Below are 16,367 nucleotides of genomic sequence, written 5' to 3'. Positions count from 1 at the left end.
CTTGACACACGCTCAAGGGGCGAATCTGAGACGGCCAAGGCCCGCCTGCAAACCGCTCCCTCCCGCCTTGCCTCACCTTTGGGGGCCTCTCTTTTAGCTCTGGCCGTTCCCTTCCTTCGCCCATCCCGCTCTGCTTTGCTGCACGCTTCGCTGGCCGATCGCAATTCGCCTCTTTTTTTTTCTTCCTTTCGACGGGGACCTGCAGGTGTGCGGCGCGTGCGCGGGTGTATTCTAGCGCCTATTCGTGAGGTGAGCCGCTTGTGAAGCGCTCTTCTGTTGTGTGCCCACACATGCCGGCCCTTTTGTCGCTTTTCTTTTTCTTCTTGAAGACGCCAGTCGTTTTCATTTCAGACTTCCGGTGACACCCATCGCTGGTTTCGTCGTTCTTTTTTTGAAGGGAGCGCCGTCGAAACTTCGCAGGCGAGGGACGACGAGTGCTATCGGCAGGACCGTACAAACCAACACTCTCTACGCTTCGACTCCTTTGACTTCTTGTTTTCTTTGTTTGTTTTCTATCTTTAGTACTACTTTGTGTTCTCTTTCGCTTCATTTTTTAGCCATTTCGAAGTCGATTTGTCGCATATTCTCATTTGACCCGATTCGAATACCCCGCCGTTTGCTCATCCCACATCGCCAAAATGGGTTGCCTCAGTCATCGCAGCAAGGAGACACGGCAATATACCGACCAAAAATGGGATTACATTAACCTCTCCGACTTCAAGGCCAAGGGCTGCGGCGCCGTCTTCGCATACATCACCCTCTGGATGGGCCTCATCATCTCCCTCACTGTCTACGGAGTCGATACCTTTACTGCCGTCCAATTGCTTGTCTTCAACCGATGGTCGTCCGAGATCGAGCCCGCCATTCCCTTTTCCGTTTCGAAATGGATTTTTTCTGTTTGCATCATCTTGTCCTTTGTCAACCTTGGATTCGAATGGATTCGTGCAGCTCGAAAGATTAAACGAGGAAATGTTGCCGAGGTCTATCTCGACAGTCTGGCTGTCCGCTGGGAGTCAATCCGTCTGGGGTCTGGCCAAGGTTTTAAGCGGTTCCTTGTCTTTACAGAGCTCACCAAGAGTAAAAAGGGCGCCGAATACATTGCCCTATTTACTTACTTTAGCTTTCAATGTAGGTGCTAGCATTGCTATGAATCCCCCCATGATTAGACTCACCTTTGCTAACTTATACAGCCTGGATCCGAGTTCTATTTTGTACCAGCCCGCGACAAGTTGTCAATGCCTTGACTCTCAGATCTGTCTATCTCGCCAAGCTCGCTGTTAGCTCAAACTCAGTCGGGGGCTCTATTTCAGAATTCTTTGACAAGATCAAGACACTTGCGCAACAGGACTTTCGCCAGGCTGCCATTCTCGGAGGCATGTGCTTCACACTGGTTGTCTGGGTCTTTTCAGCTTTGTACTTGCTTTCCGCCGTCCTGTTCTACGTCTGTTTCCTCTTTCACTGGATTCCCCGTGCCGATGGCGGCCTGACAGGATACTGTGAGCGAAAAGTCAACAGCGCCCTGCTCAAGATTGTGACCAAGACGGTCAACAAGGCGCTCGCCAAGGGGCAGGCAGACAGGATGAAGAGAGCCATGACCGAGAAAGGCGAGGCTCACCCAGACACATCGCTTCCTACTCTACCAAATGTCGGCATCTTCGCGCCGCAGCAGCAAACTGGCGTCACTGCACCTTTGCCCGCCTACACGTCGAATCCAGGGACCCCGGTTGGAGACTTTAAGCGACAAATGCCCCCTCGGAGCATGACGGGAGCTTCAACCATGAGCTATTCTTCTCGAGCTCCACTGGTCAGTTCCGCTGCCGACATGGGATACTCAAACAATACCAGGTCGGCCTCCCCCGAAGACATGCTCCCAGCCATGCCATACCTGCAGAGGACTGGGACGGGGGACTCTATGAGAAGCACAGACATGAACCATATGCGTTCAGGCTCAAATTCCTCATATGGTCAGCCGCGTTCTCAAAGCCCTCCAGGCAATGGTCCTCGCCTGGATATGAGCCACATGCGGACTGGCTCAAACTCATATCGACAGCCATTCTCTGAAAGCCCCGCGAGCATGGGTCCGGCGGCTACATCGTCAGTGTACGCGCCGTCAACAAGGTCCGTTCCGTCGCGTATCACCCACCAATATGGCAATCGTCAGCATATGCAAGACGATGCTCAATCTTTTCGAGGTCCGCCACCCAGGTCATATACTTTCAACAATGAAATGCAAGACGATGCCCAGTCTTTCCGAGGTCCACCACCCAGGTCGTATACCTTCAACAATGAAGGTCGATCCAGCCCAGCACCATCCGCGGCAGGATCATCTTACTCCAGAGCTCCTCAGCAACCCGTGAGAAGCGCGACAAGCCAAGTGCCCTTGCGTGGGATGCGGTTTACTCCTCAGAGGCAGAACACTGAGCCAATGTCTAGCCGTGCACCGGGAGACAATTTCTATAGCGGAAATGGATCACGGATGCCGCAACCCAGACAGCCGCTTCGTCAAAATTCTCAGGATTTTTACAATCCGCAATCTCAAGCTCAGACTCAAGCTCAATCTGGATCAACATATGGGTCAGCATATGGATCAGCATATGCATACGATGTTGAGGCGCAGAACAATGGTAGATATTAGAGATAGACTGCCTCTTAATCTGTCCGACCGGTTCGGAACTAAAACTATTTTCTTTTCAACCGCGATTTGCATCATGAACTACGATACACGTAAAGGCGCAAGGATGAGCTGAGAGGGACAGCCGTGGGATCTCTACTATTAAGGAAATATACCCAAAATATCATGACTGGGTTTGAGGGACAGGTATTAGGATAATTGAGGATGAAAGATGAACCAAGTTTGATGTATCATATCCATCGTGAAAGATTGAATGAGACAACAAGGGACGTTTCCTCTTATTGGCTTCCGCAACACAATGCAATCTTCATATTTACACAACAACGGTCAGAACAAGATACTAATCAATTCGACATAAATGCGGGGCGCATCTCTTGATTTTAACCTTTGCATGAATTGTCAGCGCTAACATCCAGCAGAACGAATGAGGGAAATGCGGCGCTTTTGCCGCACAATGATTTGTCACCGTTGCAGACTCCGATTCCGTTGAGCCAATCTCGATTCGTATGGATTCTTGTCAAGGTGAGGAGGTACGTTGAGGCGATTGTCTGTCTAGCCGGGCGTCTGCCTTTCTAGAAGTCTCAAGTAGTTAGTTGCTCTCAAAGTTTCAACCCCTCAAACTCACTCTTCTTCTTTCTCATGATCATACTGTAGCTGCCATGACAAGGCATGCTCCTCAGCCAAATCATCTCGTATAGCCTCTCACAGCTGCTCTTCTTGCCAAACGCCCCTCTCAGCGTATTCACCACGAACGCATCCATCGTAGTCGACGCCACAATGCCGTCCCTCGTGTCAACGTGGCATCCGGGCGAGGTCGCCATGCATCGTGAGCTGCGGACGCCTCGCTTCGAGAACCCCACGTCGGCGGGATGCCCAATGCCGTATGCCGTAAGAGTGATGCACTCACAGCTCGTTGCGCTTGGGACCTTGGACGATGAGGGTAGACCGTGGACGACCATTTGGGGTGGAGAGAGAGGCTTTGCTAGGCCGGTAGCTGAGGGTGTGCTCGGTGTTAAGAGCGCTGTGGACAAGCAGTACGACCCTGTGTATAACGCTTTCTGGAAGTCTTCTGATGGTAAGAATGGCGGTGCCGACGAAGAGGGTATAGTGAGGCCTGAAGGAGGCAAGATGATGTCCGGTCTGTCCATTGACCTCGAGACTCGCGATCGCGTCAAGCTCGCAGGTCGACTCATTGCCGGCGCCGACATCAGCGGTGCGGAAAGCGAAGTCCAGCTTGCATTTCATGTGCAAGAGAGTCTCGGCAACTGCCCCAAGTATATCAATAAGAAGGCTCTTGAGAAGACGGTGCCTCAGCCTCAATTGGTACCCGGAGGTCCCGGAGGGATATTACCGCCGGAAGCAATTGCTTTAATTGAAAAGGCAGACATGTTTTTTCTGTCGAGCACCAATGGAGAGAGCATGGACACCAATCATAGAGGTGGGCCGAGGGGATTCATCAGAGTGTTGAAGAATGACGAGGATGGGGTTGAGCTAGTATATCCAGAGTGTAAGTCTTTTTTACCTAACCGTTCAATATGACTGAGAACTAACAAGAGTGTGACAACAACAGATTCTGGAAACAGATTATATCAATCACTAGGAAATCTCAAAGTGAATCCCCTCATTGGCGTCGTCATCCCCGACTACGACACCTCCGACGCCCTCTATCTCACCGGCCAGTCCACCATCCTCCTCGGCAAGCAAGCTTCCGACCTCATCTACCGCTCCAACGTAGCCGTCAAAATCACAATCTCCGCCTCCCACCTCGTCAAATCCAGCCTCCCCTTCCGTGGCACCCCCAACGAGCCATCTCCATACAATCCTCCCGTACGATATCTCCTCTCCGAGAAAGCCCCAGCTCTGGCTCCCACAGACCGCCCCGACGTCAACGCCACTCTCGTCGCAAGGGACATTCTCACACCTACAATTGCCGTCTTCACATTCAAGCTCGAAACGAGAGACGTAAAGGGCCTTCCTCAATGGCAACCCGGCCACCACGTCACCATCAACTTTGAAATGGAAGTTAGTGGCGGCTACGCCCACATGAACGACCAAGATCCCCAAAGTCTCAACGACGACTACGTCCGCACATTCACCGTCTCCAGCCCTCCCAATTCCCTCCCTCAAAAAGATTATTTCCAAATCACAGCGCGTCTCCATGGCCCAGTGACGAATTTCCTCTGGAGGCATAACCTCCGCGTCCCTCTCGATCTCTCTGTCATGGGCTTCGGCGGCAAAGAATCCTTTGCGCTACCCATTTCCACAACCACCACAACGCCATTCAAGGAGCCCATCTATATCGCCGGCGGCGTAGGCATCACACCTATTCTCGCACAAGCAAAAGCCGTCCTCGACGCTTCTGTGCCATTGAAGTTGCTATGGACGTTACGCGGCGAGGACCTCCCTCTTGCGATACATACTTTCGATAAAATTCCTGGTTTGGCAGAGAAGACCACTCTATTCGCTACTGGATCGCTTTCTGAGGAAGATACGGAGAAGATGCTTGAGAAGATCCGTGAACGGGGAGCGACGGTGCACGATCGACGGATTAAAGCTGATGATTTGGGGGAGATGAAGAATGGAGGGAAGAAGTTCTATCTTTGTACGGGACCGGCCCTTTTGACGTCGTTGAGGGGTTGGTTGGGCGGCGAAGATGTGGTTTGGGAGGATTTTGGATATTAAATGGATTGAGATGTAGGGAAAAGCTTGGTGTTTGTCTTCAAAAATAATAGTTCTTTAGCATTGTTGGACAACCACAGTTTTCACTGTCGTTAATTGATTGAGCATATGTGCTACCCTTTCCGTATCAGTCTAGATTCCTCTTGCCGGCTGTAAAGGGGGGTCTTTTGATCCTTATATTATTCGTTCGCTCGTTATGGCTCCTTGTAAGAAGGTGGGAGAGGATCTCGATCGCTTCGTCGTAGTAGAGGACAGTATGCATTCGAGGATGGCCTAATGGAAGGGTAAATTCAGCGTGAGATGATTTGAGAAATAATCGAGGAAATATGTTAATTTCTCTTAATGGACAGATACTTTTAAAGTACCAAGAGTAAGGTACCGGAAGTCCCAGGCGGTTATATCATAGTTGATCCTTTGGACAGTCGAGGGAAGATATTAGTATCAATGTAGATCGTTGATCATATCCCATAAGGGTGCCGTACTATGTGTTAATTCGTCTAACAGCTCCTCGTCATTGTAAATGAACTCTAAATGAAGAGTGATTTCGATCACCGGGTTGTGATTTCACCTTGTGGTTATGAACGCAAACGGCAGTGGTAAGAGGATAAACAAGCCAAAATGATGATAAATCATAAGGCAGAAATGAAAAGAGTCTAGACTGGCCCAAGTAAAAAGCTGAATGAATCTAATCTGTCTACCGAGGAAGCTAAACCATTAAGATGATTGTTGCCTTGCATAGGAGAACCTGATTTAGCAGGGGTAAGACCCTCCTCATGCTGACCACTGTGGAGAAGCTTCGCGAATCCTCCTACATGAATACGCTTGTAGGAGTAGCATCACGATGAGGGAAGTATTTAATCTCTACAATGCGTCTACAAACGTACGCTTGAGCAAATTTAGCATTGTATACGACTCACTGAAGATACTGCTTTGCTTTCTCGAAAACAGCAGTGCTAACCCACAACGAGCGTATATCAGAAAGAGAAACACAAAATCTTTACCACCTAGTACAGAACATGTTTGGAACTTGTCATAGATACGTCTACTAATGCCGAAGGATGGGTAGCCGCTCACCGTCTCACTGGTGAAAGTGGTGCAATAAAATTACGCGTATTTAGAACCATCACACACCCTCATGCAGGGAGATTTAAAATGACTTGAAACAGATTATTAGAGGGGCCGTCAATACCGATTGTCTCCTTGTGGCATCTTCCCCGTATAGCTTGTTTTCAACAACGAGGCTTTATCAGTTTTGACCGCCGTAGTGACCAAAAGAGGCACCATCTCGACTGCATATACGCGTATTTCTTGGTGCAGTCGCTAACTAATACGAGCCGCACCGACTAGAGTCTTGGAATCTTTCGTCAATTTTTAAAATAATGCAGCAATTGATTGGACAAGACCTGGTTCGGCATTGAAGGAGCTGATGTGGGTGATGGTGGTGAATACGCGTATATGTGGGTGCCGCATTCGTATTCGGAAGGGCGCCTGTGCTTGACTTGACACAGCGGCTGGGTAACGTTATCCGGCTATGTGTAGATCTAGATGGTTGATAATGTAAGCAGATAGATATCTAGAAGATGGAAGCAAATGTCTACAAGTATAAGAGACTGCACTTCTGTTTGTTCTGATTCCCATCATACTCAGGCCTTCTATTCAATACCATTGTCGCCTTGCAGGTTTCCACCCCTTTTTCACTTACCAATACCAAAACCACCCGCCAAAATGGTCAACTCAACAAGTCAGGCTCTTCTGCCGGCCGACCAGGCCAGAAACATGGCCTTTGACAAGATCTTGCACAAAAACTCGTCGAATTCTCAGGGTGGTCTTCGTGCCATGATCAACAAAGACAACGAAGCACACAAAGCAGCCGTCGTTGAATACTTTCAACACTGGGATGACAAAAAGGCCGAAGACGAGACTGAAGCCGTTCGACAATCCCGAGTCATTGATTATGCAAGCTTGACAAGACAGTATGGAAGCATCTTTGTTTGGTCTTCTCCTACTATAGATAGCAGGTTACTAACTCGAGAAACACTGACAGATACTACAACTTGGCGACCGACCTCTACGAATATGGCTGGGGCGAGGCATTTCACTTTTGTAGATTTGCCTATGGAGAGGCCTTCAAGGCAGCCGTGAACCGACATGAACATTATCTGGCAAGCAGCATTGGCATCAAGCCTGGAATGCGGGTGCTGGATGTCGGATGTGGTGTTGGCGGACCAGCACGGGAAATAGTCAAGTTTACCGGATGCCACGTCACTGGCTTAAACATCAACAACTACCAAATCAGCCGAGCTAAGCAGTACGCTGTAAAAGAAGGGCTTACTCACAAGCTGGATTTCGTCCAAGGAGATTTCATGGTTAGTATTTCAATCTCCAGAGAAATCAGATGGAGTCAACTTGAACTAACACAAACCACGATAGAACTTGCCGTTCCCCGACGACTCGTTCGATGCCGTATATGTAATCGAAGCCACAGTCCACGCACCATCGCTGGAGAGTGCCTACAGAGAAATCTTCCGTGTCCTCAAGCCAGGAGGCGTCTTTGGCGTCTATGAATGGTTCATGACAGACGCTTATAACAACGATGATTTAACCCATCGTCAAATACGTCTCGACATTGAGCAAGGCGATGGCATTGCCCAGATGCTCAAAGTCGAAGACGGCCTCGCCGCGATTCAAGCTGCGGGCTTCACGCTTGAAACCCACTACGATCTCGCTGACGATAGCAACGATACAAGTGTTGCTCCGTGGTACTGGCCTCTGGGAACAGATCTTCGCTATGCCCAGTCACTTTCGGACGTCCTGACTGTCTTGAGAATGAACCGGTTTGGCAGAGTGGTATCTCATGGCTTCATCTCTATTCTGGAGTTGCTTCAGATTGCTCCTGCAGGTACCGGAAAGACGGCTGAGAGTCTTGCAAAGGCAGCTGATGCGTTGGTTGAGGGAGGAAAGAAAAAGTTGTTTACGCCGATGTATCTCATGGTTGGCCGCAAGCCGGAATTTTAATTTAAAAGCTGGGTAGTATCATTATGTTTTACTCAAGATATGTTTACTAATTGACAAATTTATTTTCGCAAATGTATGTTCATATTTGTTTAGTGCTGTCGATTGGGACTTTATAGTACTACGGCCCCCAACGCAACGTAACTCAGGAGAGTGTGATAATTGTCAACCATTGGAACATGGTGTAAACGAACATTTATCACAGGATTTGTATAGCAGAGCTGTGTAACTTCTTCAGCTCCGTGCTACCAAGGATCGCCAATCGTATCAACTTACAAGCGCACATGACTTGGCATCTCGTTTTAGATTAACCCCTTGCATATTTTTCTAGCGCGGACGCGTGCCTAATTGCGCGTTCTATTTCAGACAAAACTTCAATCTTACCGGTCACTTCACATCTCATAATTGTTTGCTACCAGATCGCTGTATGGCAGATTGGTAGCAACAAACATTAGAACCCCACGTATAAGCCAAGAGTCCCCACGATACATGTGCCTACCGTGGCTCTTTTCGCATAGCTACATGAGCGCAACACCATTATTTTCTAACAATCAGTCTCCATCAGCCAGCATTACCCGACACCATGCGTTTGTTAAAGACTGATACGCTTGAGTTTCGATATTTCGACTATGGCAACATTCCGCAGTACGCCATCTTATCACATCGATGGGGCAGCGAAGAGCTTACCCTCCAAGAAATGGAACAAGGTGTAACTAATAAGCAAGGTTACAAAAAAGTGCAGCAATTTTGCTCAAGAGCCAAAGCCGACGGGTATGATTATGGTTGGGTTGACACGTGCTGCATAAACAAAACGAGCAGCGCAGAGCTATCAGAGGCCATCAATTCCATGTACCTCTGGTATTATCAAGCTGAAAGGTGCTATGCCTATCTTGTGGATGTCCCATCAAAGTCCAATATTGAAGATAGCGAATGGTTCACCAGAGGGTGGACTCTACAAGAGCTGGTTGCGCCCTCCGAGGTGTACTTTGTTGATGAGCATTGGAACGACCTAGGAACGAAAAAAGACCTGCAACAAGTCGTGTCTAAATGCACTGGCATACCCATCAACATCCTCTCGGGCGATGAAGATCTTGAAACTGCCAGTATTGCACAGAGAATGTCATGGGCTGCCAACAGAAAGACACAGAGGCTTGAAGATAGGGCTTACAGTTTGATGGGGATCTTTGGCATCAACATGCCCTTGCTTTATGGAGAAGGCGAGCGGGCTTTTATTAGGCTCCAAGAGGAAATTATGAAAGTCTCGGATGATCATAGTATTTTTGCATGGGAATCCTCCGACAGTCGCGGCGGAATACTGGCAACTTCTCCCGAGGCATTCAAAGGCTCCAAAAACATCATTCCGTTCAATCACTTCAATGATCCCAACGATGCTTCGACCGTAAGTAGTCGAGGAGTCCATCTAAGTGCTCGTTTTATGGGGAGGGGGCCTCGAGGATTGGGTGTCGCGATCCTCCATTGCAAAGAGCGAGGTGTGGAAGACAGGCCGATTGCCATCTATGTCAGAGACTTATTTGGCACAATGCAGACATTCGAAAGAGTCAGAAGCGAAAAGCTGGAACAGCTTGATCTAAGAAAATTTAGATCTTCACAGTATCCAATGAGGAAACTATGCGTCCAAACGGGGAGAATGACACCTACTCGGAGATCTAAGAATGTCGGGAAAGATGGGAGTACTACCCAGTACGACGTTTACGACAATGACACCTTGGAGCAACTAATAAGTCTCTCGGATCCAAAAGCTTTGTTACGCGCAGCCGAATCCGGATTTGAAGATCGTGTATGGCTATTACTGACACGAGATGACATTATGATCGATTGGATGGATGAACATAGGGAGTATGCCTTGTTACGCGCAATAGATGGAGGTCATGAGAATATCGTCAAGATACTACTTGCTCGTGGCGCCAATTCTGGGTATATTGCCGGCACGTTTAGGACACCTTTGTTATTTGCAGTCCAAAGGGGACACAAGTCCATGGTCAAGTTACTACTTGATAATGGGGCCAAAGTCGACTTCAAAGATGAAAAGCTGGTGGAAACACCGTTGCTAACAGCGGCCGAAAAGGGGCTTGAGGATATTGTTGAACTTTTGCTGGATAAAGGCGCCGACGTCAACTCTTTTGATCGGCCCAATGATACGCCGTTAGGGGTAGCTTGTAAGGCAGGACATTATGGTACGGTCAAGCTGTTGCTTGATAACGGCGCCAGAGTTGACTTGACACATTACCGCTACAAACACACGCCGTTACAAGAAGCTGCCGCATGGGGACACGAGAGCGTTGTCGAGCTGCTGCTGGATCGGGGCGCCGATATTAATGCACGAGACCCCAGGGGCCGATCGCCACTCCACTTGGCCTCTTCAAGCGGACATGAAAATATTGTTAGGCTACTCTTTGAAAGGGGAGCCGAGGTCGATGACAAAGTCCGGATACCACCCTCGGGATACAAGACTGTTAACAAGGTATTGCAAGATAAAGGTGCTGAGGCTAAGCCCAAAGAAAAGAAATCGGGAAACTTTTCCATTAATCTCTTCAAGAAGACTTGAAAGAGTGTTACTAAACTATCGTTTGTTAGAGTACAGCCTAGCTAAATGGCGGAACATACGGAGCAGATTGGATAGCAAGACGCAATTTCAGATGATACTCAATCGGCTCCTCATCGTGCAAATCATCCTGATTCCAACACGCCTCCACAAGCTCCCGTAACAACCTCATGTTGAAATTCCGTGGCTCCTCTCCAGCTCTGTTCAATATTTCCAAAGCCGTCATCCGCTGAGCATCGTCCCTAGCCTCGCAAGATATCATGAAGACCGGCCACGGAGGTATATAAGTCAACTCGCCGCATAGCATATTGAGTCCTCTGTTCACGAGATTTTTGTGGCGAAACTCCTCGCCAGAATAGCCCAGTGCCGCTCGGTTAAGGTAGATCAATGCGGCAATTCGGTACAGTTCCGTGGTCTTGTCGCGGTTTCGGGTGAGTGCAGTCGATGGAGCATCGTATGGAGGGGACTCCATGAGGCCTGCTCGTAATTTCGCTTCCAATACGTAGAGCTCCTGCATTTGTAAAGCGTCAAGATCGGTGTGATCGACAATTTTCTGCATGAGAGCGGAAAATATAGCCGATGTGTATCCAAGGACTTTGCTATCGCACCCGAAATCGTTCTGTCATGAGTTAGCATCTGACACAAGTAGAGTATGTGTTTGAGTCTGGCAAACATACCCGCGGAACATATATCCGTGCAGCCACAGGGTCCATTGCACACAATCTCATTCCTCTCATGGCCGCTTCCGGCTTCCAGTACACTATACCAAACCTAGCAAAGATCTCATGGTAAGCAACCCAGTCAAAGAGTAGCGAAATATCGCCGCGGACTTCTTGGGCTAATACGCCCGAAACAATGATTTGCTTAGCACCGCATAGGTATTCGGCCCAGTCTTTAGTGGTGCTGGAGATTTGAAACGTCTATTCACACCGTGAATCAGTAAACAGCCAAATTTTCATTTGGGTCAAGATGCTCTTCTTACCTCGCACAGATACAAGAGCATACTAGCCATGAGATGTTGAGCAGTCCGATGGCCAAAGTTCCCTAGGCGTAATGACTCTTGGAGATATGACAGTGCTTTTATTTTCAATACCATTGCTGCACCGGTTCGGCCTATATTCAAAGATGACAATGCCAGTATGGCATATAATATCGCATTCGAGGCTGGCGTGGCGTCGTAGAAAGCAAGTCGTAGAATGTAATCGGTCAATTGTCCCAGGTTATCCAATATCAGAAGACGAGAACCCGTGTCCATAACTAGACCAATTATCAATAAATGTGCACAATAAGAGGTTTTCTTCTACTTACAGTACTGCAATAATCCGGATTCACTCTCATGTATCCTCATAGAATGAACCGAAGGAAGAGCTGGCGGAATGGTCATTTTGGCAAAAGTGAGTTCTTTTCGATAGGAGTTAGCAAACAACTACGTAGAGGAGTAAAAGACTCTTACGGTTCGATTTGGCTTCCGATAGCTCATAAAACTTTTCCACATCCCAACTAGTCATATTGAGAAAAAGACTGTGCTGATACAGCGCGGCGAGTATGTGCTTCTTTTGCTTTGCGGTCGATTTAAGCTCAACAGCTCGCCGTTTATCTCCGCTCCGGGGCCATGAGAGCCTCATGCCGTACCCCTGGCACTGCACATCCTTATACCGGCAATTGGCGCATGTCGGGAGTGCTCGATCACACTTAATTTTGCGATCTACCGATTTCTTAGCCTGTGATGAATCTTGAAGGTAAGGAGCCGATTGGCTATCTACCTCGACAAGTCCAGCATCCTTTGAGAGCCATGTCGACGCTGGTGGATCTCGATCCAAGCGGCTTTGCGTATGATAGGACGGATGTATGTTTCCCACGTTGCGATCCTCTTGTGCGTATGTGAATCCTACGACTTTAGGATTAAGAAGTTCGTCGCGAATAGTTGCCTTGAAGCATAGGAAACGGGGGGCGAAAGTTGCCGTTGCTCTCAAACAGGCGAATGAAGCACCATATAAGTTATTCAGCGGAGCAAACGGCTCAACTTTGTGATCCGTAAGCGGTGTAACAAGGGGGTTCTGGAATCAAGCGGCTCAATTACCGTATGATTAACATGAACCTAACAAGAAGATGAGTTGTGATAGAGAAGTAAAAGTTAACGTTTGCTAAGGTACGAGGTATTCAGCTTTGTCTCAAGAGCATTTGGCTATATTTAGACTTTGACTATTTGGTATTAGTTGCGGAAATTCTTGCCTTGCGATATTAACTACCAATCATGATCGATTATTAACGTTCGGTGCACATTCCACCCCAGCAGCATTCACCTAATACGAAAGTGGCTTGCATTAGTAAGCTATTTTTTCGGTATATTGCCTCGACGACACGCTGTTTTTTCTATTCTTACACTGGAGACTTCTCTGTCTTTTCCGTACAAGGAAGTTACAGGGTTCAACATGAAAGTGGGATGACTCAAATCAAGCCGCGAAAGGTTGTTGAATGATGAGCGTTACCAAACTCTCTTTCATCTTCATCGTTGAAAGTAGATATGAATATGTCACGAGATAAAGCCACTTGTGCTTTGCATCCGAACTGATGAGGTAAATCAGCAATGGAAGATTTTTTAACCTTACTCATATCCTTGGGTAATAGGTGCTCACACAGAAGAAACGGGTATTCTATGAGGAATCGGGACAACTACCATCCGAGAGATATAGCTAGCTGGTAGGCTTGCCTCGTATTTATTCCACTTATTCGGTTAATCTTTGTTATGATTGCCAAACAGCACTGCATATGACACTTGCCGCCAAAGAGCGTAATTGAAACTACAGTATATAAACGAAGGATGAGAGAAATGACAAAGAAGAAAGGTTGTAATTGTCTCGATTCAACTCAATGAATGTACATTTCTCTTCTCAGCCAGTGCCGTTCAGTGATTGTCCATAAGAGCCGTATACCATGACCGCGTTTCTTTTGCGGTTTTTGGAATAGTAAGCACGACCAAAACTCCAACGCATCGACGATAACTTGATGAAAAGTATGTCAATTGGGGTTAGTCTATTGCTATGAGTTGCTGGGTGTAGACCTCCTCCTTTCGCCCGGTGGTTGGACTGACCCCTGTTCAATCAAGTAGCAATACCTAAGTCGGTACCCCTATTTTCAAGATAACTAACTAATCTCCAATCTCGTATCCGGACGATATATAGCTTCGCTAACTATGCCGTTTGACTCTAGAGTCCACATATCTCTAATGTTCAAAGAGTTCTCTACAATTTTGAGAACCATGGAGTTTAGTACAGTTAACTAACGAAACCAGTATATTACGTCGGTAAGATATTTGTTTCTGTTGAGTGTATAATGGTGTACCTATGGAACTCTTTCTCCAGTGGATTCATCTAAGCTAACAAAACACCCAATTCATACGCTATAGAATGAAGCCCCGTAATGCACACACCACATTGTCATATATACTATTTATACAACTCTTCATCTTCAAGCGGACTTCAAAATTTAAAAAAATTTGCATTATGAATTGCGAAGAATACATGCATGGTTGACGCATGTGTCAGTACCTAGTACACGCATATGTCAATAGTCACATCAGCAACGCATCGTCAACTAGACTTCAACATTCTAATTCATCTCATTACTATTGTTGTAATGTTTATATTATTCTCTTAATTTATTTGTTTCAGAATGTTTTGTTCTATATCTTTTTCCGACCCTCGCGTCGCGAAGTGAACGCACAACCTCGGCCCAGGATTCCATTTTGCCGGATATTCATGAGGTACGGAGTAATATCCGTCGTATTTCCTCGAATGTCAAAAACAGCATTAGCCGTTGTTGAAGATTGATGACTAATGCGGGGCTGATGAGGGGCAGCCAATATTGGAGCTGTGACGTTGAATAAGCTGAGCTACTTCATAAAATCTCATAACTCACAAACATCAGGTTCGCCTTTTTTTTTTCTTATTTCCTATTTCCATGAGAATCTCAGAAGCAAGTTGCTGATTTAGCTCTTATTTAAAACGACAGCATCTCCTTTGTGATTAAGGAGATCTTCCTTTGCCTTCACCATTCTGCTCAGATCTTTTCATTGTTTACCCCGCCATCTCTCTCTTGGGGCATCGCGAGGGGCAAAAAGTGTGCACACTTCTTTTCGTGTAAGACAGCAGCAAAATTTCGCAACAATGGCGGCCACCACGGATCTGAACACCTACAAGTTCAACCACTCGATGTATGTTGCCTCGCATTGTTTTGCATTTGCCGTATCAATTTTGGTGACTGATGAGCCCCCCAGGATTCGAGTCAAGGACCCCAAGGAGTCTGGTAAGTGGGCCTAGGATACTGTGTCACGATATTACCAGTGACGTGTAAAGACCTCATGCTTACTCCGGTGCTCAATCAAGTGAAATTCTACGAGTTTCTTGGAATGAGCGTCATCCGCAAGGCCGAGTTCCCCGAAGCCAAGTTTGATCTTTACTTTATGGGATACAACAGCAAGGGCGCGACTTCATTCGGAAACTCTTCCCTTGACCGTGAGGGAGTCATTGAGCTCACCCACAACTACGGCACTGAGAACGACCCCAACTACACCATCAACAATGGAAACAAGGACCCTCACCGCGGATTTGGCCACACCTGCATTTCCGTCGACAACCTCCAGGCCGCCTGCCAGCGCATCGAGGATGCCGGTTACAAGTTCCAGAAGAAGCTGACAGAGGGACGAATGAACCACATTGCCTTTGCTTTGGATCCCGATGGATACTGGGTGGAGATTATTGGACAGAAGCCCCTTGAAGAGACTGCCAGCGTCAAGGAGACTGACGTCGCTACCTACCGCATGGTAAGAGTCACCAACACCTACAGTTCAGCAAAATTGAGTTACTGACTCTCGCCAGAACCACACCATGACCCGCGTCAAAGATCCTCAAAAGTCCCTCAAGTTTTACCAGGAGGTTCTGGGCATGTCCCTCTTCCGAACCAACGAGTCTCCCAACGCAGGATTCAACCTCTACTTCCTTGGCTATCCCGGAACCCAGGGTGTTCCCCAGGAAGGCAAGACCAGCGATCGCGAAGGTCTCCTTGAATTGACCTGGAACTATGGTACCGAAAAGGACGAGGCTTTCTCTTACCACAATGGCAACAGCGAACCTCAAGGCTTCGGCCACATCTGTAAGCAATTTTTCCCGATTCACTACTAAAAGTGTCATCAGCTAACCTTTATTCTTTTAGGCGTCTCTGTGGATGATCTGGACGCTGCTTGCCAGCGATTTGAGGACCTCAAGTGCAACTGGAAGAAGAGACTGACGGATGGCCGCATGCACAACGTTGCTTTCTTGCTGGACCCTGATGGATACTGGGTTGAGGTTGTCCAGAACGACAGATACAGCAACAAGTATGCTGTTTAAAGTTGGAATTGTAGATAGATAGCCTTTGAAGAATTGAGAGTCAACAAGTTAAGCGTAACATAGTTGCCATGATGAGTAGGCGATGCAACGCAAT

The 16,367-nt window shown here is 47.5% G+C and overlaps 5 protein-coding genes across 5 annotated transcripts; 4 read left to right on the top strand and 1 right to left on the bottom strand.

Moving 5' to 3' along the window:
- Nucleotides 1–638: 638 nt before the first annotated feature.
- V8C40DRAFT_277141 (uncharacterized protein) lies at nucleotides 639–5,314 on the top strand (the record flags this gene model as incomplete). Its single annotated transcript, XM_083220929.1, has 7 exons — nucleotides 639–1,128; nucleotides 1,191–1,919; nucleotides 1,992–2,255; nucleotides 2,292–2,624; nucleotides 3,036–3,162; nucleotides 3,313–4,139; nucleotides 4,203–5,314. 7 exons carry the CDS (start codon nucleotides 639–641, stop codon nucleotides 5,312–5,314), a joined length of 3,882 nt encoding a protein of 1,293 aa, XP_083069127.1.
- A 1,632-nt stretch (nucleotides 5,315–6,946) lies between these two features.
- Nucleotides 6,947–8,338, top strand: V8C40DRAFT_254503 (S-adenosyl-L-methionine-dependent methyltransferase). The gene is made up of 3 exons (XM_083217832.1): nucleotides 6,947–7,284; nucleotides 7,356–7,677; nucleotides 7,742–8,338. The coding sequence occupies exons 1-3, from the start codon at nucleotides 7,037–7,039 to the stop codon at nucleotides 8,324–8,326; spliced, it is 1,155 nt and encodes a 384-aa protein (XP_083069126.1). The 5' UTR covers nucleotides 6,947–7,036; the 3' UTR covers nucleotides 8,327–8,338.
- A 357-nt stretch (nucleotides 8,339–8,695) lies between these two features.
- V8C40DRAFT_254502 (ankyrin repeat-containing domain protein) lies at nucleotides 8,696–10,996 on the top strand. Its single transcript, XM_083217831.1, has one exon. It carries the CDS (start codon nucleotides 8,907–8,909, stop codon nucleotides 10,887–10,889), a length of 1,983 nt encoding a protein of 660 aa, XP_083069125.1. The 5' UTR covers nucleotides 8,696–8,906; the 3' UTR covers nucleotides 10,890–10,996.
- Nucleotides 10,908–12,559, bottom strand: V8C40DRAFT_83999 (transcription factor domain-containing protein). Its single transcript, XM_083223504.1, has 5 exons — nucleotides 12,340–12,559; nucleotides 12,195–12,287; nucleotides 11,869–12,143; nucleotides 11,564–11,806; nucleotides 10,908–11,505 (listed from the first exon to the last, which is right to left on the bottom strand). The coding sequence occupies exons 1-5, from the start codon at nucleotides 12,509–12,511 to the stop codon at nucleotides 10,927–10,929; spliced, it is 1,362 nt and encodes a 453-aa protein (XP_083069124.1). The 5' UTR covers nucleotides 12,512–12,559; the 3' UTR covers nucleotides 10,908–10,926.
- Nucleotides 12,560–14,806: 2,247 nt separating this feature from the next.
- On the top strand, nucleotides 14,807–16,318 carry V8C40DRAFT_254498 (lactoylglutathione lyase GLO1). The gene is made up of 5 exons (XM_083217830.1): nucleotides 14,807–15,099; nucleotides 15,163–15,191; nucleotides 15,272–15,708; nucleotides 15,764–16,037; nucleotides 16,098–16,318. The coding sequence occupies exons 1-5, from the start codon at nucleotides 15,053–15,055 to the stop codon at nucleotides 16,271–16,273; spliced, it is 963 nt and encodes a 320-aa protein (XP_083069123.1). The 5' UTR covers nucleotides 14,807–15,052; the 3' UTR covers nucleotides 16,274–16,318.
- Nucleotides 16,319–16,367: the final 49 nt, after the last annotated feature.

Source organism: Trichoderma camerunense (genome assembly GCF_050948025.1).
Source record: "Trichoderma camerunense strain CBS 138272 chromosome Unknown V8C40scaffold_19, whole genome shotgun sequence".
In the NCBI taxonomy this organism is placed as follows: Eukaryota; Fungi; Ascomycota; class Sordariomycetes; order Hypocreales; family Hypocreaceae; genus Trichoderma; species Trichoderma camerunense.
Note: the sequence above shows the minus strand (reverse complement) of the source record. Positions and strands in the feature narration are given on the sequence as shown.

Excerpts from the sequence above, each read along its gene's own strand:
- V8C40DRAFT_254503 (XM_083217832.1), top strand. The coding sequence starts at position 7,037 with ATGGTCAACTCAACAAGTCAGGCTCTTCTGCCGGCCGACCAGGCCAGA. Across the intron at positions 7,285-7,355 it reads TATGCAAGCTTGACAAGACA|ATACTACAACTTGGCGACCG; the intron begins GTATGGAAGCAT and ends AAACACTGACAG. Across the intron at positions 7,678-7,741 it reads TCGTCCAAGGAGATTTCATG|AACTTGCCGTTCCCCGACGA; the intron begins GTTAGTATTTCA and ends AAACCACGATAG.
- V8C40DRAFT_254502 (XM_083217831.1), top strand. The coding sequence starts at position 8,907 with ATGCGTTTGTTAAAGACTGATACGCTTGAGTTTCGATATTTCGACTAT.
- V8C40DRAFT_83999 (XM_083223504.1), bottom strand. The coding sequence starts at position 12,511 with ATGAGGCTCTCATGGCCCCGGAGCGGAGATAAACGGCGAGCTGTTGAG. Across the intron at positions 12,144-12,194 it reads ATCCGGATTATTGCAGTACT|TTATGGACACGGGTTCTCGT; the intron begins GTAAGTAGAAGA and ends TAATTGGTCTAG. Across the intron at positions 11,807-11,868 it reads TGCTCTTGTATCTGTGCGAG|ACGTTTCAAATCTCCAGCAC; the intron begins GTAAGAAGAGCA and ends CGGTGTGAATAG.
- V8C40DRAFT_254498 (XM_083217830.1), top strand. The coding sequence starts at position 15,053 with ATGGCGGCCACCACGGATCTGAACACCTACAAGTTCAACCACTCGAT. Across the intron at positions 15,100-15,162 it reads TACAAGTTCAACCACTCGAT|GATTCGAGTCAAGGACCCCA; the intron begins GTATGTTGCCTC and ends TGAGCCCCCCAG. Across the intron at positions 15,192-15,271 it reads CAAGGACCCCAAGGAGTCTG|TGAAATTCTACGAGTTTCTT; the intron begins GTAAGTGGGCCT and ends TGCTCAATCAAG.